General features: G+C 42.8%; 1 protein-coding gene across 1 annotated transcript in view; it reads left to right on the top strand.

Moving 5' to 3' along the window:
• The first annotated feature begins 55 nt into the window (after nucleotides 1–55).
• The window catches only part of CHEK2 (checkpoint kinase 2), a 38,478-nt gene continuing 12,059 nt past the window's right edge, over nucleotides 56–26,474 (top strand). The window contains 10 exon segments of the mRNA XM_070385929.1: nucleotides 56–110; nucleotides 2,481–2,778; nucleotides 7,636–7,760; nucleotides 7,879–8,026; nucleotides 10,698–10,788; nucleotides 14,863–14,971; nucleotides 16,765–16,818; nucleotides 22,940–22,961; nucleotides 22,964–23,000; nucleotides 25,238–25,337. Of these exon segments, the coding sequence (XP_070242030.1) occupies nucleotides 2,487–2,778; nucleotides 7,636–7,760; nucleotides 7,879–8,026; nucleotides 10,698–10,788; nucleotides 14,863–14,971; nucleotides 16,765–16,818; nucleotides 22,940–22,961; nucleotides 22,964–23,000; nucleotides 25,238–25,337 (978 nt within the window). The 5' untranslated portion in view covers nucleotides 56–110; nucleotides 2,481–2,486.

Raw genomic sequence — 26,474 nt, forward strand, 5'->3', positions numbered from 1 at the left:
AGCGGAGGGGTGTTTTGATTGGTGGAGGGTGGAGTTTGTATCCGCGGGTTTAGCGCCACTCCGCTGGCTGCGGCTGCTCTGGGTTGTACTCTTCCAGAGGGGCTCACGCGGTGAGTCATAGTGGGGAGCTTCTTTTGGGTATTTAGGGGTTCGAATCCTGTCCTCAGGGTCTTATTGCGAGCTGAATCTCCCGAGCCTTCATCTCGTCCTGTGTATGAGCTCGGGAAGGCGCGGGGGAGAGGAATGCGTGGGAGACTCTTCCTCCTTTGTAGACAAACCTCGAGGTGAATTTCACTTCCCTTGTTACTTACAAGCAGAAACTGGCCCAGAAGTACAGGATAAGAAAGAACAAAGTTATGCTCTTCAGAATCAGAGCCAAGCTGCTCTGCGGAAAGTTTTAAAGATGTTAGTAATTATTATCATGAAAGTGAAAGTGAAGTCGCTCAGTCGTGTCCGACTCTTTGCGACCCCATGGACTGTAGCCTAATCAGGCTCCTCCGTCCATGGGATTTTCCAGGCAAGAGTGCTAGAGTGGATTGCCATTTCCTTCTCCAGGGGATCTTCCCGACCCAGGAATCGAACCCGGATCTCCCGCATTGTAGGCAGACGCTTTACCGTCTGAGCCACCAGGGAAGCCCAATTATTATCATAGTTTGGTTCAATCTGAAAATGCCTATTGAGAACCCACTCTCAATAGGCTCTGCTGGAACTGGAAGCACACTGACTTGTGTAGGAAGATGCTTCGAGAGTGTCCATAAGCAAGTGTGGGGGATTGGGTGGCAAAGGGAGGGGAGGGGGCCACCAGTCTTCCTTGGGACTCAGTTTCTCTATTTGAGGAAAAATAAATTGTGTTGCACTTGTAAGGCCTTTCTCTGCTTTCAGATTCTTTGGGCCTGAAAGTCCGATTATCAAGCTTTACTGAGGGGGTGGGGTTGAAAGAACGTTGCTGCAGCATCTCATTTGATTTTCTAGCTCCGTCTACTTTTTGAGTTCAGAGAGGCTGTGATCTACCTAAAGGTCATGCGAAGAGCTGACTTAGCTGACTCCGAATCTGTTTGCTTATAACCTCTCCACTATACATGGCGGAGGCCCATGTAGTCCTGGTGTGGTGCACCCTTCTTATCAGGTGTGATGATAGCAGCTACCTCTTGACACACTGTCTTTTGCCACTTTTCAGGGCGGAGAAGTTTTGCTCCAAAGCCGCAGGAGGTCACACCTCGGCTGAGGTGGTATCAGAGCATCAGGTCCTGAAGTCGAAGCTCTGGCAGCACCTCCCTGGTGCACTTTGAGGAAACCTCACCAGACTTTTGCATCTGGAAGGACGTTTGTGTCTGGAAGGCCTATGTAAATGCAATAATCTGTGTCGGTCATGTTTACTATATTTTCCTTGAGGGGTAGCCTGAGTGTGGAGTTCTGGAGAAAAAGCCCTTAAAAAAAAAATCAGATTAGGGATTTAAAGTTAGGATTTGAAAGTTACTTTGACTTTACTGTAGGTTCTGTTATTGGGGTTTAACTGTGAAATTAATTCTAAAACAAGGGTGGGACCCTCTGTTATGATCTTCTATATGTCTGAATAGTTCTTTCTGTTGTGCTGGGAGGTCATTTGGGATGCTGAAAAGATGAGCCGCATAGTTAATTAGCATGACAAAGGGCTAGGTGGGATTGTTTAGAGCTGTCTTAGTGTTTTGCTTCATTAAGTGGCCCAGCTCTTAGTTTGGAGTCTAGGAATCTAGAATGAACTTGGGTCCTACCCTCCAGGAGCTGGTTTGGGTAAGGGGCATCAGTGACATTTTATGTAAATGTCACCCCTGGGGTGATGCAGCCAATTTCTGTACAATTTTTCTTTGCTCATCATCTATGCCAAACCACCCGACCTTTCCCCTTCTTTGCTTTCCGAAAATACATATGTAGTTTAAGTGCAGTGTTGATTGTATTAGTGAATACATTTTAGGTTCCATTTCTTTTTTCTTAAAAAATATTTATTTATTTACTTGGCTGCACCCGGTCTTAGTGACAGCCTGTGGAATCTTTTTAGTTGTGGCATGAGGGATCTAGTTTTCTGGCCAGGGATTGAACCCGAGCCCTCTGCATTGGGAGCACAGAGTCTTAGCCACTGGACCACCAGGGACCACCATTTCTAATTTTTAACAATTGGATGAGTGTAACCTGTTATGATTCTCTCCCTTCCCCAATTCAGTATCTTTGTTTTTTCACTTATTTATAGTCTTCAAATTGTTTCTTTCCCCTGTGGTTTGTGGCTGTCACACAAAAAACTTATTAGGTGAAAATAATCTGAAGAAAAACTGAGCTCAGAAGAGTGATGGCTGTAGACTGTTGGAATTTTAATTTTTGCAGAGCATGCTTGTCCTGGATCTTCTTTTTTGTTTTGTTTTGGCTGTTGTAATATGCCCATCCTTCTTCGTTGACCTTTAAGTCTTGTTCCTTGAAACTCACCTGGTTGTGGGACACTTATTTTTGAGGTGGTGATGTCTCGGGAGACGAATGTGGAGCGTCAGCAGCCCCGCGGCAGCGCCTCCCCGCAGTCCCAGGGCGGCTTCTCACAGTCCCAGGGTCCCTCCTCGCAGCCACACAGCTCCTCGTCACAGTCCCAGGGCACGTCCAGCCAGTCCTCCCACTCCAGCTCTGGCACGCTGAGCTCCTTAGACACAGTGTCCACGCAGGAACTCTATTCTATTCCGGAGGACCAAGAACCCGAGGAGCCTGTCCCTGCCCCTTGGGCTCGATTATGGGCTCTTCAGGATGGATTCTCCAATCTTGGTAAGATCTTTTGTTATGCAGTGCAATATTTGGCTCAGAAAAACAGTTACAGAAAGTTGTTGCAACAGATAACCTAAGACACTCCTGGAATGATTCTGGAGTTTGGAGGTGGTGAAAGACAGAACTGAGAAGGCAGTTTTGGGTCATGCACTGGCTCTTACTTGCTGTGGATCCCCTTCATTTATTCTTTCACCAAATGTTGATTTGGCCTCTGCCATGTGTTGTCCATCTGAGGAGGGTTGTGGATGTTTTCCCTAGAAAAATGTTAATTCATGCAAACTTGTAAACATTTGTTGTCTAATCACAGAAATGTCATCACTTCAGTCCTGCTCTGGTGCAGCAGTTTCAGAGCATCTGTGTTACACTCTTAGGATGGAGAAGGTTATTTGTTGACTCCCTGTTATTTGTTTTTATCTCAAAATAGCCAACCTTGCTGTTTAAACATACTCATCCACTCTGACAGCTGATTCCAACAGTGAGACTTTGCTTTCAGTATGTCTTATTTAGTATTTTTCCTGTCTCGAATTAAAATGACCTCTTCATTAAAAAGATGGCTCAGCTGGTAAAGAATCAGCCTGCCAATGGGGAGACACAGGAAACGTGGGTTCTATCCCTGGGGCGGAAAGATCCCCTGGAGATAGAGAAGGCGACCCACTCCAGTATTCTTGCGTGAAAAATCCCATGGACAGAGGAGCCTGGAGGGCTACAGTCCAATGGGTTGCAATGTCAGACACAACTGAAATACGCACAATACACTTCATTTAAAAAAATGAGCTTGGTGTTTATGGAATAGAGAATAATAATATAAGGAAATGAATGACTAATGTACCATTTTGTACCTTGTCAATCACCTTTCCTTTTATATCATGTGCAACTTGGTGACTTGAAAAAACAGTAAAAAGTGGAGAAATAATATAACAATATTCATATGTATAACTTTAAATTTAGAAGTAAACATTTGAAAAAAAAAAAAAGAAGTAAACATTTGAAGCTACGTTTTACTCATTTAAGCCATATTTTTAAGATAGGCTTAGGGCTGATGTATGGTGAATGGGACACAGGAGTGTTAAGAGTGAAGTGGGATGTATCTCCTTTTTTTTTTTTAATTTTAAAATTAAAAAAATTAATTAATTTATTTTAATTGGAGGTTAATTACTTTACAGTATTGTAGTGGTTTTTGCCATACATCAACATGAATCAGCCATGGGTGTACGTGTGTTCCCCATCCTGAACCCCCTACCCCCTCCCTCCCCATCCCATCCTCAGGATCATCCCAGTGCACCAGCCCTGAGCACCCTGTCTCATGCATCGAACCTGGACTGGTGATCTGTTTCACATATGATAGTTTACATGTTTCAATGCTATTCTCTCAAATCATCCTACCCTCGCCTTCTCCCACAGAGTCCAAAAGACTGTTCTTTACATTTGTGTCTGGATGTAGGATGTGTCTCCTTTAAAAGGGAGAACTTGATATATAAGAGAGTCCCTTGGACTACAAGGAGAGCAAACTGTCAATCCTAAAGAAAATCAATTCTGAATACTCATTGGAAGCACTGATGAAGCTGAAGCTCCAATACTTTGACCATATAAGGCCAAAAGATCCTGATGTTGGGAAAGATTGAAGGCAATAGGAGAAGGGGGTGACAGAGGATAAGATGGTTAGGTAGCATCACCAACTCAGTGGACATGAATTTGAGCAAACTCCAGGAGATACTGGAGAACAGAGGAGCCTGGTGTGCTACAGTCCATGGGGTCGCACAGAGTTGGACATGACTTAACAACTGAATAACAATAAAGTAATTGCTGAATAAAGAGGAGCTACTTTATTGTTATTGATTCAAACCCTATCTTCTAAATACTTTACAGTTTTAGCTCTTATACTGATCCCTGAGTTGATTTTTGTACTTGGTATGAGGTATTGTCCAAGTGCATCCTTTGTCATGGCAATGCCCAGTTGTCCAAGAACTATTTCTTGAAGAGACTTTTTGAATGGTCTCGATACCTTCATCAAAGATCATTTTGAAGCCATTTGGTGGCCTTTTGAGGGGGAGGGAGGCTCCGAAGAGCTCCTGGTACCATAGTCCTTTATGTCTCAGCACAGAAAGACTTCAGTGAGAGGCAAAGTGATAGATAAAGCGACTTATTAGAATAGGGGACTTCTGAGGTTTACCAGTGGGGTGGGTGAGAGATGCTGCACTGAGAACTTACTAGTCTGTAGCTTTATAAAAAAAAAAAAAAAAAAGTGGGCAAGGGGAGAAGACCGTGTTTGTTTTTCTTGAGTAGATGTCATGCTTCCATCATTAGCTCCTCCTGCATGTTTAGCAGGGGAGATTTCTTGTCCTTTCATGGTCAAGCTGCTGCTGCTGTGTCGCTTCAGTCGTGTCTGACTCTGTGCGACCCCGTAGACGGCAGCCCACCAGGCTCCCCCATCCCTGGGATTCTCCAGGCAAGAACACTGGAGTGGGTTGCCATTTCCTTCTCCAATGCATGAAAGTAAAAAGTTAAAGTGAAGTCGCTCAGTCATGTGCGACCCTCAGTGACCCCATGGACTGCAGCCTTCCAGGCTCCTCTGTCCATGGGATTTTCCAGGCAAGAATACTGGAGTGGGGTGCCATTGCCTTCTCCGCATGGTCAAGCTAGGTCCACAAATTGTTTTCATGTGAGCAGAGAGCATGTCCCAGGGATCATTAACTTACTGAGCTCGCTGGCCAGGATGTGGGCTCACACCACTATTGTTTTATTGTTTGGGGGCGTGTCTCGTGCTTCTGTTACATGGTTTTGTTGCTAAGCAAGATTGCTTGGTTTTGTGATTTAGCAAACCTGCTTTCTTGAGTAATCATTAACTTATAGGGGTCTCTCATATTTTTTCTACTTACAGTCCTCTAGCGTGACTAACTATTTAATCACTTACTTTATCCCTTTACTCTGTCCTTATCAGTTTGAGCATAAATGTCAGGGTTTAATTCTGGACTTCCGGTCCATTGATCTATGTGTACATCCTTATGCCAGCACCACAAAGTCTCAATTACTATAGCTTTGTAGTAAGTTTTGAAATCCAGAGTGAGTTCTGATTTGTTCTCTTTCAAGATTGTTTTGACTACTATGGTTCTTTCCTTTTTCATAGAAATTTTAGGATACGTTTGTCACTTCCTGCAAAGAAGGCCTCTGGGGTTATATCTGTAGATCAATTTGGATACTGTTCCCATTGTAACCGTATTAAGTCTTCCAGTCTATGAACATGAGATATCTTTCATTTATTTAGGTCTTTAATTTCTTTCAACAGTGTTTTGTAATTTTCAGGACACAAATCTTGCACTTTAAAAGCTATGTACTTTAGTATTTCTTTTTCTTTTTTTAATTCATTTATTTTTGCTTTTGCTGGGTCTTCATTGCTGCACGCAGGCTTTCTCTGGTTGTGATTAGAGGGGCTACTCTTGGTTGGGGTGCATGGACTTCTCATTGCAGGGGCTTCCCTTGGGGCAGAACAGAGGCTGTAGGCACACAGGCCTCAGTAGTTGCAGCGGGGGCTCAGTAACTGTGGCTCACGGGCTCTAGAGCCCTGGTTCAGTAGTTGTGACACTCGGTGCTTAGTTGATCTATGGCATTTGGGAAGCTCCCAGACCAGGGATTGAACCCTTGACCCCTGCATTGGCAAGCAGATTCTCAACCTCTAGACCACTAGGGAAGCCCCCTTAGTATTTTTTTTTTTTTTAATGTTTACTTCTTTTCATTGTGATAAAATATATATAACATAAACATTTGCCATTTTAACCATGAAGTATGCAGTTCGTTGGGCTTCCTTGGTGTCTCAGTGGTAAAGAATCTGATGCCTGCTAATTCAGGAGACAGGGATTTAATCTCTGGGTTGGAAATATCCCCTGGAGAAGGAAATGACAACCCACTCCAGTATGCTTGCCTGGGAAATCCTATGGACATAGGAGGCTGAGAGTCCAACATGACTTAGCGATTAAACAACAGTAACAAATACAGTTCACTGGCATCAGTACTTCCACATATCTAGTTCCAAAATTTTTTCCTTTGGTAATTTCTCCTTTCCCATTCCTAGCTTTACTGAAACATATGTAACTAACATATGTAACATTGTATAAATTTAAGATGTACAATTTGATACACGATATATATTGCAAAATAATCCTCACCATGGCCTTAGCTAACACCTTCATCACATCACAAAATGACCATTTGTTTTCTTGTAGCTTTACAGTTTCATTTCTATTTAAGTCCTTAATCTGTTTCAAGTTAATTTTTGTGAGTGGTGTAAGATAGGGGTCCAGTTTCATTCTTCTGCATGTGATTATTCAGTTTTCCCAGCACCATTCATTGAAGAGATTGTCTGTTCCCCATCGAGTTCTGTTAATTTGTAACCTATTTTCTGTGTCTTTTGAGTAGATATTTCATATAAGTGAAATCGTAATTGTCCTTCTGTGTCTGGCTTCTTTCACTTAGCATAATGTTTTCAAAGTTCATTCATGTTGTGTCATGATTTTCTGAGCAGTCTTTTTTTAATTGGAGGATAATTGCTTTACAATGTTGTATTGGTTTCTACCATACAATAACGTGAATCAGCCATAAGTATATGGCTGAAGTGTATTCATAAGTATATGAATCAGCCATAAGTATTCCCTCCTTCTTGAACCTCCCTCATACCCACCACCCCATCTCACCCCTCTAGATTGTCCCAGAGCACCTGTTGAGCTCCCTGTGCTAAGCAGCAGTTTCCCACTACCTATCTTATTTTACTCATGGTAATGTATGTTTCAATGTTTATAAGTAGTTTTAAAAGGTGTTTGAGACATGAAATTCAGCAGCCCTCTGATGTGTGCTTTTGTGTTGCAGATTGTATTAATGACAGCTACTGGTTCGGGAGGGATAGAAACTGTGAATATTGCTTCGATGAGCCCCTGCTGAAAAGCACCGATAAATACCGGACATACAGCAAGAAGCACTTTCGGATCTTCAGAGTAGGTGTCAAATACCCATACATTTGGGAAAACTGGTCATCTAGACGTCACGCTCAGCTATCTCCCGACTCTAACACCCCACCATTAAAACTTTGAAATGAAATGTTCTCTATTTTAGGAAATGGGTCCTAAAAACTCTTACATCGCATACATAGAAGATCACAGTGGGAATGGAACCTTTGTAAATAGAGAGCTTGTAGGGAAAGGAAGACGCCTTCCTTTGAGTAACAATTCTGAAATTGCACTTTCAGTATGGAGTAATAAAGGTAATATTATTATCTTCTGGTTACTGGAACTTTCTCCTCCCGTGTAAAAGGAAAAATGACACTGTCCTTTGCAGAGTATGGTTTAGGTAAATAAAGTAAGTAGGTTAGCATTCAAGATTCATTTCAATCTTAGCTGCATTTTTTTTAATTATGAAAAGTTCTATCAAGACAGATTTTCTAAGGTTGGATTGGTTTGATTAATTTCATTTAAAGCCATATGCTTTAAATAATCATATTGCTTAATTTATCATTCATTAATTGATCCAGTTTAATTACGTCAACCTTAGATATCAATGAATTATTTTAGGCCATTAGTTCATTTCCCTCCCCACCTTTTTCTCTCCCTTCCTCATTCTTCCTTTTCTTTGTTCCTTTTAGACATTAATTTCTGTATATATTTGTTGAGCTATTATGTATAGCCTGGCATTAGGCTATGTGTTTCCCTGTAAGAGTCTCAGTTTAGATTTTCCACCTTAAATATTGCATGGTTATCCTCTGAAAGTGGAAATGTTTATCATCACCATCGGGTAGCATTTTATATGCAGCTGTTCCTAAAACTTCATGAATATCACATCTGAAATGAACAGTTGTCATTCATTGGGGATGAAAAAAAACAACCTACAGAATTAAACATAGCTCACAGTGATTTTAAAACCTTGGACAAGAGCAATACTCTTGTTTCTTTAATTTGAAAAAACCTCACAGATCTTCCCAAAACTTGAGGGTTGAATGATGTGAAATAGTATCTGTTTGTGTGGGTGACACCTTAAAAATACAGATTCCCGGAGGCATTGTCCCTCAGAGCCTGATCCACCAGTTCCAGGGGTGTTAAAAATCCTCCCCAGGTGGTTCTCCTGCAGCCAGTCTTCAGAACAGCATCTCGGGATTATGGCTATTCTTGCCGTCCTGGTGTACATTTTATGATTGCCTTAGTTTTCTGTTTTCCACTTTGTTTCCTATCTGATAATTACAGTTGGCAGCTGCACAGGATTTTGCTGTTTTGAAAGCACCCAGTCAAGGGGGCAAGTAGGCACTAAAATGTGGCCTGTCCTCTACTTGACAAGTGGTGTGCCATCCTTTCATAATTGTTCTATCTAAAGGGCACCTTTTGGAGAAGGCAATGGCACCCCACTTCAGTACCCTTGCCTGGAAAATCCCATGGATGGAGGAGCCTGGTGGGCTGCAGTACATGGGGTCACTGAGTCGGACATGACTGAGCGACTTTACTTTCACTTTTCACTTTCATGCATTGGAGAAGGAAATGGCAACCCACTCCAGTGTTCTTGCCTGGAGAATCCCAGGGACGGCAGAGCCTGGTGGGCTGCCGTCTCTGGGGTTGCACAGAGTCGAACACGACTGACGTGACTTAGCAGCAAAGGGCACCTTTTCTAATTTGAACAGAGGTGTTATGTAGTCTGAGGCTGGCCATGATTGAAATGGATCAAACTGGTACTCTGCAGACCGCATTTGGCCTATTGATATTTTATTAGGCCTTGGTTGATGTGTGTGCTTTAATGTGAAAATCCAGATTTCTTTGAAAAGATGGGCTATCTGGCCACACTTGAGCCTATCGTCCATTAATTCGAGGATCTGCAGGTGCTAAGTAGAGGCTGCCTCCTTCAGAAGTCCCCACTCACTGCCCTACATCTTACACTCACCCCAGCCTTACCTATTTCCATGACCTTCTGGCTTCTGTAGGCAACTGAGTTTGCAGCCTTTGAAGTAGACCTCAATACATGGGAAAAATACATCTCAGAGCCCCTCAGATCCACTGATCTAGGGTGTCATTATAACATCTAGGTTCATAAATATCCACAGAGAGGAACAGTTGTATCCTCGGTGGCCAGCAGGTCTCATTCATTAGGCAGGTGTCTGCCTCCTGGGGACCAGCCTGGATTGAAATGTGCTGAGCTGGTTCAGATTTCTGCCTGACACTGGTTCTCTAGGTTACTCCAGAGTGGTTAAGACCTGTCAGTTGAAATCTGAGAAACTCATGGGTCTTCACAAATTTCAGTGTTTCCTGATATTATAGGCTGTTGCAAATGTACCATTTTGTAGAATTGTAGTGTTTAATAACTGACTGCAGGTTTGGACCAGTGGATGGTTAAATTATGAAATGAGCAGTTTTTTTGGTACTCTTTCTCAGATGTAGGCCAAATAGTAAATAAATAAAGGAGGTTTGGGGGCAAAGTGTTATTTAATTTTACAAGTAAGTTCAGGATGGTTTGCGCTGTAAGATACCAGCTAGGTAAAGGTAGAAATGACTGAAAGGTGATAATATTAGTGATGGTGACCTCTGGCTTTATTTTTATCTGGATATTTACTTGCCTTGAATATATTTTCTAGATTTAAACTATTTGGCATTTGGTTCTGGGCCCAGCTGATAACTGTTCTGAGGTCAGTGACTAAGCACAGCATTGACATATGAGTTTCTTGCCGTGAAGTGAGAATGATACTGTGTTTCCATTGTGGGAATGAAACTTGCTGCCATCATTTCTCAAGGGTTTCATGATATCCGTTGGCCTAGCTAGTGATTTCTTTGGGGTTAGATGTTAAATGGAACTAAGCATGATTGTCTTATACTCCATATGTTTACTAAGTTATAGGACCATTTATCTTCTCTTTATCAAATGGATTAATGGGACTTGTCTCTGCCATTTTTTCCCCTTAGTTTTTGTATTTTTTGATCTGACTGTAGATGATCAGTCAGTGTATCCTAAGGAATTAAGAGACGAATACATCATGTCAAAAACTCTCGGAAGGTAACTTTTTTGTTTTCTTATGGAACTTGCACTTAATTTCTTTCTAGATGTTTGTCACTGGTTAGCTTTTTGTTCCTGATTTTATAGCATTTGTTATGTATAGAAAATATTTTACGGTACCTATTTGTGATAGGTATGTTACTGATTTATTTGATCATTTTCAGTTGAACAGTTTTTTCTTTTTAAAAGCAATTTTATTGAGATAATTTTTATATCATATAATTCACCCATTTAAAAGTGTACAATTCAATGGTTTTTCATATATTCAGAGAACTGTGAAGCCTTTACTACAATCAATTTTAGAACATTTTCATTACCTTCCATAAAGAAACATTTATTGCATTTCTGCATTCTTCAGAATTGTGACATCTTGGGAAGAGAAATGGAGCTGACCATTGAATAGCAAAGTTCTCAAAAATCTTTTGGTCTCAGGACCCCTTACACTCCTAAAAATTACTGAAGACGTCAAAGAGCTTTTGTTCATGTGACTTAGGTCTTGAAATTTACTGTGTTAGAAATTAAAATTGTTTCTGTCATTTAGTCATGTCCGACTCTTTGCAACCCCACAGACCGTAGCCCGCCAGACTCCTCTGTCCATGAGATTTCCCAGGGAAGAATATAGGAGTGGGTTGCCATTTCCTTCTCCAGGGGATCTTCCCAACCCAGGCATGTCTCCTGCATTGGCAGGCGGATTCTTTACCACTGAGCCACCAGGGAAGCCCAGAAATTAAAATGGAGACATGTTACTAATATTTGTTAATTCATTAAAAAATAGTCACTTATGTTAAGATAAATAACATTTTTTTTCAATGAAAAATAATTATTTTAGAAAAGATTAGTGAGAAGAGAGGGAAAGCTTCACATTTTTACAAATCTGTTTCATACCTGGCTTACTAGATGGTGGCTGGAGCCTGATATTTGCTTTTTCACTTGTGTTTTTTTATGATACTGCATACCATGTAGCCTCTGGAAAACTGTACACTCGTGAGAAAATGAGAGAGAAAAAGGCAAATGATGTCTTCGTGTCATTCTCTAGCTAGTACTGACTTTGTGGGCATTCTGAATGGATCTTAGGGCCCTTTGGGGGTTGCCCATCAAGAACCACTTCCTTAGGGAAGGTGTTAGGACACCTTTACCACGCACCCGATGTCCTTCACCCTCCCAGCCCTCCCCTGTCCCCGACAGACTTTCTGTTTATTGATATTTTCGGAAACATGAAAGAAAATAGGAGAAGGTGATAATCACTCACGTTCCTGCCACAGAGAATTAAGCACAATGTACTCTTTATGATTATTTGCGAGAGATATTTCAGTTTATGAACATTAAATTCAGTAGCTCATTGTGTTCCCATATTTGGCATTGGCTGCTTAGAAGCTCGCAGCCAAATTTGTGTCAACCCTAAAGAAATGTCTGGGACTCTTGTTTTTCCTAAGGGAGGATTCAACACAAATTCTCTAGCTTTTAGCAAGGGACAGAAATGAGCCAGGTAACAAAATAAATTTACTGGCTGTTATAACTGGGGAATACGGGGGCACAGTTGACTTCTGGTATGACTGGACCAGGAGGCCTTTAGGGCTTTATTTCACTCTTATGTTTTAATTATCTATTTGGCTTTATGTGGCTCAGTCTGAGGGTTACTGAAATGTTACCAGGGCTTTTTCTCCATCTCTTGATGCCTGTATTCTTTGCTGTTCTCCCATAGAATTACTTTCTCTGGGTGTCAGGAAAAATGCCTTCCAGGAGTCTCATATTCATATTTTCTTTCTTCTAGAAACTACAGCATAGAGAATTGTTTCTCTCCCAACATCAGCATTTGATTCCAAAGAAATCCCTAATTGGCTCAATTTTATGTGTACATCTACCCCATAGTCCCAGGAGTGGGTGTTGTACTACTATAGGTACTCTGCTAGACTCAACAAAGTTTTCTCAGGCAAAAGGTGACTGTTATCATAGCAGAAGGGGAATTAGAAAGTGTTTTGAGTAGATTTTTAAAAATCATAGTTACATGGAACTTTATCTCATACCATACATGAAAGTTAACTCAAAATGAAACAAAAAACTAAATGTGAGAGGTTTACCTATATAACTGTAAAAGGAAAACATGGAGACAACTCTATGATCATCGAGTTTGCAGTGGTTTCTCAAATGGTACCAAAAATGCAAGCAGCAAGTGAAAAAATAGAAAAACCAGACTTTGTCAAATTTTAAAAGTTTGCATGTCAGAAGACACTGTCAGGAAAGTGAAACCCATATGAAATGAGAAAATATTTGCAAGTGATATATCTCAATATATATATTGATATATATATTGAGTGATATATATATTGACAAGTGATACGGACTCAATATCCAGAATAGGTAAAGAACTCTTACAATTCAACAACAAAAACCAATTTAAAAATGGGCAAGATATTTAAGTAGACATTTCTCCAAAAGAAGATATAGAAGTGACCCAAAATCACTTGAGAAGATAGCGTCATTAGGCAAATGTAAATCAAAAGCACAGTGAGATGCTACTTCAAACCCACTAGGATGACCGTAGTAAAGAAACAGAAGATGACAAGCGTTTGTGAGGATGCAGAGAAATTAGAACTCTTATGCAGTGCTGTTGGGAATGTACAATGGTACAGCCACTGTGGGAAATAGTTTGATGTTGTCTCAAAAAGTTAAACATAGAATTACCATATGACCCAGCAGTTCCCCTTGTAGGTATATACCCCCCAGATTGGAAACAGATGTTCAACAAAAACTTGTGCATGAATGTTCCGCTGCAGCTCTGTTCACAATAGCGAAAAGGTGGGAACGACCTAAGTGTCCATCAACAAGAGAATGGATAAACAAACGGTGATGTATCCATAGAACAGGCTACTATTTAGCTATAAAAAGGAATGAAATACTAATACATGCACGGATGAACATGCTGATGAGCATACTGATACAGCATGGCTGAACTTTCAAAACATTCTAAGTAAAAGAAGTTGGAAAAAAGACCACATACTGTATGAATCTACTGGTGGGAGATATTCTGAGCAGGCAGATCTTTACAGAGAGAAATAGAATTTGCCAGGGGCTAATGGCAACCCACTCCAGTGTTCTTGCCTGGAGAATCCCAGGGATGGGGGAGCCTGGTGGGCTGCCGTCTCCATATGGGGTCGCACAGAGTCGGACACGACTGAAGCGACTTAGCAGCAGCAGGGACAGGAAAAATGGAGAGTGAACACTGAGTGGGTATGGGGTTTCCATTTGTGCTGGTGAGAAAGTTCTGGAACTTAGAAATGATGGTTGTACAACATTGTGGATGTACTTAATGCCACTGAATTGTACACTTTAAAATGATTACAATGGCAAATTTTATGTATATACACGATACATAAAAAAAGATGTCTCGGCAACCCTCTCACCCCATCCCCAGACCCACAATGATTATAAAAATCTACTGCAGGTAGGTAACGAGGGCTTGATACTTGATTAACTGTACTGGGTGCCATCCTGGGTAGTAGTCCTGCATTTTAGCATCAGCATCCCAGTTAATTTCGAATCTTGAGGAGCTTGCTGCAAGCAGTTTCCTGGGATACTATTGGTTTCTTAGTGATTTTATTTACAGTGCAATTCATGGCATCAACTGCTTATGCATTTCCTTTGAAGACAGAGAATAAGAAAGAGAAATGGATGAGTGGAAGTAATTTATTTGCAGATGCTGTTTAATATTCTTTGTTGCAGGCATTCATTTTAAACTAGAACTTGGTTGTATATTTGATCTTTCTCTGGCCTCTGGGAGAAGTTATTTCTCTCTGATTTATTTTTAGTGTCTTTCTGAGCATTTCACAATCTGGAGGGACAGTAAGATTTAGGTTTATATCGCTTGGCTCAAAAAGTGGAATTTGGAGCTGACTCAGTGTTGCTGGATGGTCCCTGTTCCTTTATGCCCTTGACATCTTACCCTGGTGAGGTTTCTGAAAACAGAGACAATGGACTGTCTTTAACTTGAAATAGCTCAGGCCAGTTCAAGAGTGGTGGGTCTCAGGATTTAAAACACTGTGACAGTCAATCACTTTTTACATTTTTCCCTATTAGCGGTGCCTGTGGTGAGGTGAAGCTAGCTTTTGAGAGGAAGACATGTAAGAAAGTGGCCATAAAGATCATTAGCAAGAGGAAGTTTGCTATCGGCTCTGAGAGAGAGGCAGTAAGTACCTGTGTTGGTGGCTGCTTGGCCCCATCATAAAGAATTTACCGCTCAGAAGAACTTTGGAAAATTTTGGGTATACTGAACTAACCTAAACACAGATAATTTGTTTCCAAAAATATTTGGTTGTACATAATAATACACATAGCAGGAACTTTTTTTTTTTCCTTCCAAGTTGTTACAAGACTGTTTTTACAATAAACGAAAGGAAATTAGGGGAGAAAAAAAAAATCCCGCTGTATCCCCGCTGCTGGAACCCCACAGCTGCTTTTAGTTTTCCCTTTCCTTCTGGTCTTTGTTCCTGTGAACTCATGTTTCTAGATGGCTGAGATCGTATTGTATACAGTTTTGTATTCTGCTTTTCCACATAAGCATTAATGCGTAAACTCTTCCCTACTATATCCTTTTGGATGATTGAGTCTCTGTTTCACCAGCTTTATCACACTTTATTCATCCATCTCTCTGCTTGATCATTTAGGTCATTGAGATAATTTCTAATTCTTTGTTCTTCCTGATAATGTGGCAATGAATACCTCCATGTTTATAGATTTTTAAAAGATCTTGATTAAATTATATGGTCTCTTTATATGGTAACCATTCACTTTTTACATTTCCTGTAATACATACTTACTGCATTGGTGGAGTGGCCAAATGTATTGGTTTTTCAACACATGACCCTACAAAGTAATATAAAATGTGTCCTCTAGTCACGTTTTCCTTTGTGGCCAGCTGTTTCTGGCTATTATGCTTTACATTCCTTAAAGATCGATTTTTTTTTTTTTTGGTCCCTAGACAATGCATTCTCACATAGCAAGAGGAATTTCCTTTCAGTGTTCACTTTGTTATAGATCTTTCCCCTGTGATTCTGGGTTTGTTTTCCATTTTGGGGGGAAGAAAATAACCTAACAGATTCTTAATGACTTGGAGCACAATTTTATGTTTTAATTTCATCTTTCAAATCCCATCATATTCTTTAGAGCTCTCTATCATCAGAGTATACCCGGCCTTGGTAATGAGTTTACCGGCTTACAGGAAGAGGCTGGCTTTTAAAATTAAACATCTGGCTTTCTTCGCTGAAGTCCATTTTACATAAATATGTAATTCTATATCCTCTTTGCTTGTAGAGGGTGTAGCCCGTGAGGTTGAGTAACTCGAGTCATTCTTCTGGAATTGTAACGGAGAGCGACTTTTCTACCCTGAAGCTTCCTCTTCCCTTTAGAGTCTCAGTAAATATCTCAGCTTGCATTTGAAATTGGAACCTGGCTCTGCTTAATTATGAGAAATGTGACTTTATGTTTTCTTTACACAGTTTAATTGAATACCTTCTCCTTTATGGTTTTTACTTGTTGTATTATATTTACAAATGTAAACAATTCCTCAGTTTGATGAGACAAGCAGAGCTTACCAGGTCAATGTAAGAACAGTGGGAACACATTTGTTTCTGGCTGCGGGAACTGCAGAAAGTGGCTTCCTTTCTCTGAGCCTTGTTCTGTCTGTCAAATGGGAATACTTTCAGAGCCCAGTTCACTTGGATTATGGGGCTTACATGAGATGACCCTTTTAGATAAAGAGCTTGGCATAGAGCCTAGTCACTTACTGAATGGCTTATTATTTACCAAGCATTTTGCAAAGTGATTTTAGGTGAGTTTTTGTGTAATTCATCCTTGATTTCTCTGTAAGAACAGTGCTGAGTTTGGAACTCAGGAAGCCTTTACTCAACTAAGTTTAACTGTAAACATTTTCTGCATATTGGGTATTATTATCATTAATAAACTAATGTTATTTTATTAAAGGATCCGGCACTCGATGTTGAAACAGAAATAGAAATTTTGAAGAAACTAAATCATGTAAGTACTACTATAAAAACATGACACATACTTAAATTCTTTTATCTCAAAAAATGGGGAGAGTGCAAAGCACTTCAGTGTAATAAAACTAGTATTAACCTGGGTTCCTTAATTGTGTGTGTATACGTGTGTGTATGCATACATGCATGGTTTTAGCTGTTACGCTGGGAAGAGCTTTACCCTAAAATTTTGAAAGGACAATACAAAGATTTTATTAATTATGTTATTTTTCCACTGAGTTAGTTCTGGACCAAAAGACATAGTCAATCTGCTAAATTTCTTTTGGTACATTAATTATACCTGAATTTCATACCTCTTAAGTACCTTTGGGAGGTGCTGATTTCCATTCACCTTGGTTGGAATAAATCAAATATATCCAAGAATATACCCAATAAGTATGACAACATCTTGGGTGTTTGAATGGTGTCTCTGGCCCCACTGAGTATCAGAGGTCCTGTCTTTTTTTGTGCGATCATGACCTTGTCTCAGTGGAAAGAGTCTAAAGATGTGAGAAGAGAAAGAAAGACGAGTGGGATGCCTCACATCTTCCTTTTTCTTCTTTCTGTGTTTCTTCATTAATTCATGGGCCCCCATGTAGTTGTGAGCTACAGGAGTTAAACTTGAAATAAGACCTCCAGTCTTCCAGCTGAGAATTATCTCAGTGGTACTCAGCCTTTTTGGCACCAGTAATTGGTTTCATGAAAGATGATTTTTCCCTGGACCCAGGGTGAGTGGAGGATTGGTTTCAGGATGATTCAAGTGCATTGCATTTATTATGTACTTTATATTTCTATTATTATTACATTGTGATATATAATGAAATCATGATACAGTTCACCATAATACAGAACCAGTGGGTGGTCATTTGATTGATGGGGAGCAGCCAAAAGTACCGGAGAAGGCAATGGCACCCCGCTCTAGTACTCTTGCCTGGAAAATCCCATGGACGGAGGAGCCTGGTGGGCTGCAGTATATGGGGTCGTGAAGAATCAGACATGACTGAGGGACTTCACTTTCACTTTTCACTTTCATGCATTGGAGAAGGAAATGGCAACCTACTCCAGTGTTCTTGCCTGGAGAATCCCAGGGACAGAGGAACCTGGTGGGTCGCTGTCTCTGGGGTCGCACAGAGTCAGACACGACTGAAGCGATTTAGCAGCAGCCATAAGTACAAGTGAAACTGCTCCTTTGCCCACTACTCAGCTCCTGCTGTGTGGCCCCAGTTCCCATGGGTTGGGGACCCCTGGATTGTCTGATTCTGGTTCTTAACTTCTGAACTACAAAAGATTTCTTCTCCCTTCTCTGAACTGGTCAGATCCTCCTAACAACAAATAGAAACTGAGAACATCACGTGGACACAACAATTCAGTAGGTTCCTTTAGAATTTGTGGTGGTTCTGAAGACCCATGAGAATGTGAGTGGCCGAGCTTCCTGCTTGGCTTTCTTCTAATGCCTTGCAACTTCTACCACTTCCCTGCCTTTGCCTCCTTTTTTCCATGGGATCTGGAATCTCGTTAAAGAGAGGAGCCCTCTAATTTACCAGGGTGGGGTTGCTTCAAACATCCCCCAAAGATAAACACTTAGAATCCTCAGAGAATTTTCTCTGATGTCAGAAGATCCCCAAGCATAACATTTATATAAATCCGATATCTGCTGCAGAGGAGAGGAATTTAAAACTCTAAAAAAGATCCTTGGAGATTTTTGTTGGCAATTTACAAGGGCACTTGGGAGCCCTTGGGAAGTAGAGATGGGCACATGAGTGCATTTGGATGTTTGGAGACAGTGAGTAGAGCCTAGTATAAAGTCCAGTAGACCCTGGCCTTTAGAGTCAGGCACTGATTTATCAATTGTCAAATGTTTATGGTGCCAGCCTGTTTTCTAGGCCCCAGGCAGTCAGCACAGATAGACCTGGCCATCTCTCCTCTTACATGGCTTTAGTCTAGTGGGGAGACAGACCTGAGTTCCCATCCCTTGTTCTGAGCAGGTCATTTCACTTTGCAGAGCTTCTGCTCCCTTGTCTGTTCCTGGAGACCGTAGGATACTTACCTCAAAGGTCAATGAGACTTGAATATGTGCTTCTAAAGTTTTCAGGGCTTCCCAGGTGGCTCAGTGGTAAAGAATCTGTCTGCAGTGCAGGACACACTGGAGAGAGCCAGGTTCGATCCCTGGGTCAGGAAGATCCCCTGGAGAAGGGAAATGGTAACCCACTCCAGTATTCTTGGCTGGAGAATCCCATGGACAGAGGAGTCTGGTGAGCTATAGTCCATAGAGTTTCAAAGAGTCGGACATGACTGAGTGACTGAGCACGCACACAAAGCTCTCGGCACAGGAAACACACTGGGGGCATGACAGTGATCTGCAATTCCCTACCCTTTGCCCTGTAGGACCTAAGTGGAGGGTCTGGGTTGGTGGCCTCTGGTTTCTGAGACACTTCAGCTGTGACAGCTGCAGCCTGTGGCTCTAGAGCTGGTGGGGACTGGAGACAGTGCGTGCTGGCTCCGGCCGCCCCCCATTCCCAGACCAAGCAGTTCCCAGTCCTTCCTCTCCTGTTCCTTTTTCATGTGTGTGTCTTTTTTTCTGCCTTTCTTTTCATTTTATTATGGACTTCCCTGGCGGTCCAGTGGTTAAGACGCTGCGCTTCCACTGCAGGGGACAAGGGTTCGATCTCTGGTCAGGGGACTAAGAGCACGTGTGCCTCGCGGCCAAAAGAAAAAGATTCACAGGTGTATATTCTAGAGTCAGATGGTGCTAAAAGGTTTATAAACAGCAGCTTTACTTCTTTACTAATCGCCTTCCTGCATTTAAAATTTTTTTCAGCTTTTTTTAAAGAAGAATTTACCTCCGTTATTTCTACGTGATTTATTAGTGCATAAACCGCTGTTTCTTGGCTTATCAACAATAATAGCTTGTTGTCTTTCTGTTATAAGAGAATTTTCAGTTCAGTTCAGTTCAGTCACTCAGTTGTGTCCGACCATGAATCCCAGCATGCCGGGCCTCCCTGTGCATCACCAACTCCCGGAGTTTACCCAAACTCACGTCCATCGAGTCGGTGATGCCATCCAGCCATCTCATCCTCTGTCGTCCCCTTCTCCTCCTGTCCCCAATCCCTCCCAGCATCAGAGTCTTTTCCAGTGAGTCAACGCTTCACATGAGGTGGAGTTTCAGCTTTAGCATCATTCCTTCCAAAGAACACCCAGGACTGATCTCCTTTAGAATGGACTGGTTGGATCTCCTTGCAGTCCAAGGGACTAAGAGTCTTCTCCAACACCACAGTTCAAAAGCATCCATCCTTCGGCGCTCAGCTTTCTTCACAGTCCAACTCTCACATCCACACATGACTACTGGAAAAACCATAGCCTTGACTAGACAGACCTTTGTTGGCAAAGTAACGTCTCTGCCTTTGAATATGCTATCTAGGCTGGTCATAACCTTCTTTCCAAGGAGTAAGCGTCTTTTAATTTCATGGCTGCAATCACCATCTGCAGTGATTTTGGAGCCCCCTAAAAATAAAGTCTGACACTGTTTCCACTGTTTCCCCATCTATTTCCCATGAAGTGATGGGAGGAGATGCTATGATCTTAGTTTTCTGAATGTTGAGCTTTAAGCCAACCTTTTCACTCTCCTCTTTCACCTTCATCAAGAGGGTCCTTAGTTCCTCTTCACTTTAGCTCTCATTTTTCTTTTTATTTATTTTTATTTTTGGCCATGTGGCATATAAGATCTTAGTTCCCCAACCAAGGATCAAACCCTCACCCCTGAAGCACGAACTTTTAACCACTGGACCTCCAGGAAAGTCCCTCAGGTCTCTTTTCTGTTCCTCTTAATGTAATACTACAGTGAATATTTAGTGTTTCCATTATCGTGACAGTAACAGGTGGTCCTGCAGAGCCAAGTATACAGTGATCACGGGTAAGTAGAGGTGGAAATGGTTTACTGTCAGCCTGACCCCATGGCTGTAGAATCCGTGACCAAAACGTGGCCAGCAGGACCCACCCTCAGTGGGTGGTTGTGTCTGTTATTGATGTTGATGGTATTAAACTTGACAGCATATGAGTGTCCCCCGTGTGCCAGCTGCTCTGTTGAATGTTGGTCCTAGGAAGATAAAAATAAGACTGACTCGTTGACTTAGCCCATGCAGTACCTGGTGAAAGACTTCTGTTGGGTATCAATTTCCTTGTAGGGCCACACAGATGAGTACTACTGCAGAAAGCGTGGATCCAAACTGTGGAAGTGGGGGGACTTCCCTGGTGGTCCCATGGTTAAGAATCTGCCATCCAGAGGACACAGGTTTGATTCCTGATTGGGGAACTAAGACCCACATGCTACAGAGTGTGGTGTGCCAAAAAAAAAAAAAAAAATCCAAGGGGACTTTGAGCTGGGGCTTGATACCTGAGGCCACATGTGGCCAGAAGGCTGGATCACCAGGCTGGAGGGTAGTGTGAGCAAAGATGTGACATGGGGAGAGAGCCTGGGGTGGATGGGGAGTTCTGTGGCCTGGAGAGGAGGATATTTGGGATGGGCAGAAGGAGATGAGGCTGGGGGGTAGTGGGGGCAGGAGGAGGCTGGGTCTGGAAGGTCTTGGTAACCCCTGCTGAGAAGTTGGATTGCAGCCTCTCGGCTGCAAGGTGCTGAAGGATTTCTATTTTCTTCCTTCCTTCCCTCCTCTCACTCTTCTCCCTTTCTGCGTTAAAATAATTTAAAATTATATAATATCCGACACATGTAAAGTAAAGTGTAAGTGGTAAAGCGAACTGGTAGGATGAACACATTTGAACTTGCCGTGAGTTTAAGAATGAAGAAACCTGATCATACTGTCGAATATACCTCATACTCAAAAAAGCGTTTCGAGATTTGCCCTTTCCACTTGGCATTGTGTTTCCAAGATCCACCGTGCTGGGGGAGGTGGTGGGGCGTCCATTCTCCACCAACAGTTCATGGTGGGGAGGTATCACTTGGAGGATTTTAATCAGCAATGGAAGGGATGAAATGTGCTTTGCAGGAAAATCACTCTGGTGGGTGTTGCTCTTTTTAATCGAAAGTTGAAAAATCTAAAGTGAATAGATATGCCAATAAAAACCAAGATTTTGATGAGAAAATAAATACAGTCTAAAAATCTTCCCACTCTCTTCCTTTTGATTGACATAGCCAGAATCCTTTTCCCTGGTGGGGAGGAGTGTATGTCATTGATCCTTACCACTTCTTGTATCTACCCTGACCACTAGCTTTACCATCCATCCTTTGTACTAGAGAAAACAATAGGGTGTTATATGCATTAGATGTACTGTACGATTCTCCCTTGTTCTTTAGCAAATGCACCCAGCATTGATCAGAGGTCACAGACTGTCAGCCACGGTGTGTGTCTCTCTCTCCTCCACCGCACGTATGTGCTTTTGAGTTCTTCTGAAACTAGAATTGCCCTCTTCCTTGGAAAATGGAGGTCTTGTCTCATGGGTTGCCCTGCAGTGCCAGTTGCCTTAGTTGAATGGCCCTGCTGTCTGGCAGCATGGCTGGGCCCCTGACCTGGGCTTCCTTTACTCGCGCTCCTTGTCAGGCTCCCCGGTTTCTTAGGTGTCCTTGAGTCCCTGTGCTCTGGGACGGAGGAGGAAGGCTGGGAAGAGATTGGCCTTCCAGCCTTGGCGCCAGCGTTAAGTGTGAAGCATGGACCGCGCCCTTGTTAGTTTGGTGGGGCAGAGAGTTTATTGTGTGTGCTCACAAAGGAGCAAGTTAGAGTTCTGTCTCCTCCCCTGCGGGCTTCCCAGGTGGTGCTAGGGGTAAAGGACCAACCTGCCAATGCAGGAGACTTTAGAGATGCAGATTCGACCCCTGGATCAGGAAGATCCCCTGGAGGAGGGCATGGCAATGAACATGAATGAAAAGAATCCCATGAACAGAGGAGCCCGATAGGCTACAGTCCATGGGGCTGCATAGAGTCAGACTCCACTGAAGCAGCTGAGCACACACGCATGCTCCTCCCCTGCATGAACTGCAGAGAGTCCTGAGGCAAGGACCAGATGCCTGGTCTTGGCCTCCTTGACACCTTGGGTGGGTGTCCCGAGTTCTGCTCTTGTACTTCTCCTCTTGGGGAGCTTCTTAACTATTTTTTCTCTTTTCCCCCTTTTAGCCTTGTATCATCAAGATTAAAGACTTTTTGATGCTGAAGATTATTATATTGTTTTGGAATTGTAAGTAGCAAACTTTTTTGTTTCCATTTAAATGCTTATAAACCAACCAAAGGGTCTAATGCTGGCCTGCATTTCTCATCCTGGGGACTCTCAGCGTGTGTATGTGGGGGGTGGCCCGTAAAACAAGCACATGAGGTTAGTATAAATTCTAAAAATCACTCTAGTGTTTCCAAAGGCAGATGGATCTGAGGCCTGGGTTTGAAGCCCACTTTGCTGGTGACTAGCTGTCTACCCTGGAGAAGGCAATGGCAACCCACTCCAGTACTCTTGCCCAGAAAATCCCATGGATGGAGGAGCCTGGTGGGCTGCAGTCCATGGGGTCGCGAAGAGTCGGACATGACTGAGCGACTTCACTTTCACTTTTCACTTTCATGCATTGGAGAAGGAAATGGCAACCCACTCCAGTGTTCTTGCCTGGAGAGTCCCAGGGACGAGGGAGCCTGCTGGGCTGCCGTCTATGGGGTTGCACAGAATCGGACACGACTGATGTGACTTAGCAGCAGCAGCAGCAGCAGCAGCAGCAGCAGCTGTCTACCCATGGGTTAGTTGATTTCACCTGAGTTTCACATTCCTAGTGTTAAGTAATAAGGATAGCTCCCTGTGCAGTCATAAGGATCAAATGCTCTGAGGGCTGGAAGGCCTCCAGCGGAGCATGTGGCACGCATGGTGCTCAAACACAGGTGCGTGTTATACTCTGAAAGAACCTGGGTGGCCCTCGTTGCTCAGGATCACTGCACCAGGGTGACACCTGAATATCTTTCAGGCGCTGGTGTACTTGCAGCTGTACTTGGTGTGATTAAAATCATTTACCGTCTCATTCCTGAAAGAGGCCTGCCTTGGTGTCCATTCTGCATAAGTGCGCAGTGTTTCTGGGACTGGCCGTCATGGCAGACAGGCTGGGCCTTACTCCTGAGTGGCCAACAGTGGCCGTGCTGGCTGACCATAAAGATTATAGAGTAAACAGCAGGCCAGGCAATGCGCTAGGAGAGACTGGACGGCCCTTGAAGTGCTTAAGGGAATATCTGTTGCTATGAAATAGGAGATTTATTATTTGACTGGATCTCATTAAAACAGTTCGGGACTTCCCCAGTAGCCCAGTGGCTAAGACTCCGTGCTCCCAAGGCAGGGTGCCTGGGTTCAATTCCTGGTCAGGGAACTAGATTCCACATGTTGCAATGAAGATTGAAGATCCCGTGTGCCGCAATTAGGACCTGGCTCAGTCAGATAAATTTAAAGAAATAGTTTAATAATAGTAGTAATAATACAATGGCAGTAACTGATACTAATGAAACACTTAATATGAGCCAAAACCTGCTGTAAGCATTTCACTGGGATTGACTCATGTAACCTGCATAACTGTCATCCAGGTTATGTACAAGTTAGTGGTGAGTTGTAGTAGTGAAGTTGCTCAGTCACGTCCGACTCTTTGTGACTCCATGAACTAGGGCCTATCAGGCTCCTCCGTCCCTGAGTTTTTCCAGGCAAGAACACTGGAGTGGGTTGCCATTTCCTTCTCCAGGGGATCTTCCCGACCCAGGGACCGAACCTGAGTCTCCCGCGTTGTAGGCAGATGCTTTTACTATCTGAGACACCAGGGAAGTCACATAAGTGAAGTGGTAAGTTAGTTATTGTCTTTAGCTCCACTTGGCAGAAATGGGAACTGGATTGCAGAGGGATGAATAATCTGGCCAAGCATCTCCACTGTGCCGGGTGCTTTACCCACAGCAGTTAATCTCTTAATTTTTACAGCAGCCATCAAGGTAGGTGGGGTTTTATCCCCATTTGTTGAAGGGGTTTAGAAACAAGCTCAGAGAGGTTGCATAAGTCACCCCAAGTCCCTCAGCTGGGACGTGGTGGAGCTGAAATTCAGACCCAGTTGTCAGGTCATAGGCTCCTGCTTTCTCCCCTACACCAGTCTCAGAACCGCCTGGGTGCACAGTAAAAATGCAGACCCCTGGGGTCTGCTTCCGATCTACTGCATCAGATTTTCTGAAAGCTCCCCAAGCATGTCCAATGCCCGCCACTCTCTTCCTCTATCTTTCCTTGCTCCTCAGTTTCCGACGGATGCGTGTTTATTGTGGATGTGGCTAATTACCTCATTGCCTTGACACATGGGAGCCGAGAGTGCATAAACCACTTTACTTGTCTTGATGAGTTTGTTCTGTTTGTGTTGTTATCTTCCCTCCAAGTGAGTTTCCCTCTAGGAATGAACCCCCTGCTTTGCCTGTGTGTTTCAGAATGGAAGGAGGAGAGCTGTTCGACAGGGTGGTGGGGCATAAGCGCCTGAAAGAAGCCACATGCAAGCTCTATTTTTACCAGATGCTCCTGGCCGTGCAGGTAAGAGAAGCCCTCGGTGCTTTTGACAGCTTTCTTTTAGGTGAGTTACTCTCCAAGTTGGCAGAAAATGAGGCACCAGGGATAAAAACCCAGAGAGCAGAGTCTGTGTGTGGGTTGTTCTGTTCTTGGCGAAAACACCCCATCCCTTTGACTCAGATGAGAAAGTTCTTGCTGTGAAGTTTAAGAGAAAAAAAAAAGAAATAAGGAAGTTAAAGAAATAAACACACGGTCCCACATGGCTTCTCTTTAGCTAGGAGGTTTTAATGGGGGGCAGGGATCTCTGTTGTGCCTGATCCTTGCAGAAATCCCCCTTACCTCTGGGGCAGGGGTGAGGAGGCAACTGGGCAGGTGTGAGGATAGATCACTCCCCCATGGCACAGTGCTAGGGGTTTCCTTCGTCTGTAGCATCCTTTTTTTTTCTTCTCCCATTTATTTATTTTTAATTGGGGGATAATTGCTTTACAATGTTGTGATGGTTTATCATACATCAACATGAATCAGCCATAGGTATACACACGTCCCCTCCCTCTTGAATCTCCCTCCCTCCCCCTGTAGGTTGTCCCAGAGCACCAGGCTGACCCCCCTATGCTATACAGCAACTTTCCATTAGCTATCTGTATCCAACCAGTCCATCCTAAAGGAAAGCAGTCCTGAATATTCATTGAAAGGACTGATGCTGAAGCTGAAACTCCAATACTTTGGCCACCTGATGCAAAGAACTGACTCATTGGAGAAGACCCTGATGCTGGGAAAGATTGAAGGTGGGAGGGGAAGGGGACAAAAGAGGATGAGATGGTTGGATCCATCACCGACTCAAAGGACTTGAGTTTGACTAATCTCCAGGAATTGGTGATGGGCAGGGAGGCCTGGTGTGCTTCAGTCCATGGGGTCACACAGAGTCGGACACGACTGAGCGACTGAACTGAGCTGAGCTTACACATGATAATGTGTATATTTCAGTGCTGCAGCAGGCACACGAGTGTTTTGGAGGTATTTTGCTGTAGGCCAGAGGGATATCCAGAGAAACCTAAAGCCCACAAACACCTAACCAGTGATTTTTATGTTTTTAATTTTTTAAAATTTAGTTTTTAATTGAAGGATAATTGCTTTATAGAATTGTGTTGGTTTCTGCCAAAC

Source organism: Bos mutus, chromosome 17 (assembly GCF_027580195.1).
Source record: "Bos mutus isolate GX-2022 chromosome 17, NWIPB_WYAK_1.1, whole genome shotgun sequence".
NCBI lineage: Eukaryota > Metazoa > Chordata > Mammalia > Artiodactyla > Bovidae > Bos > Bos mutus.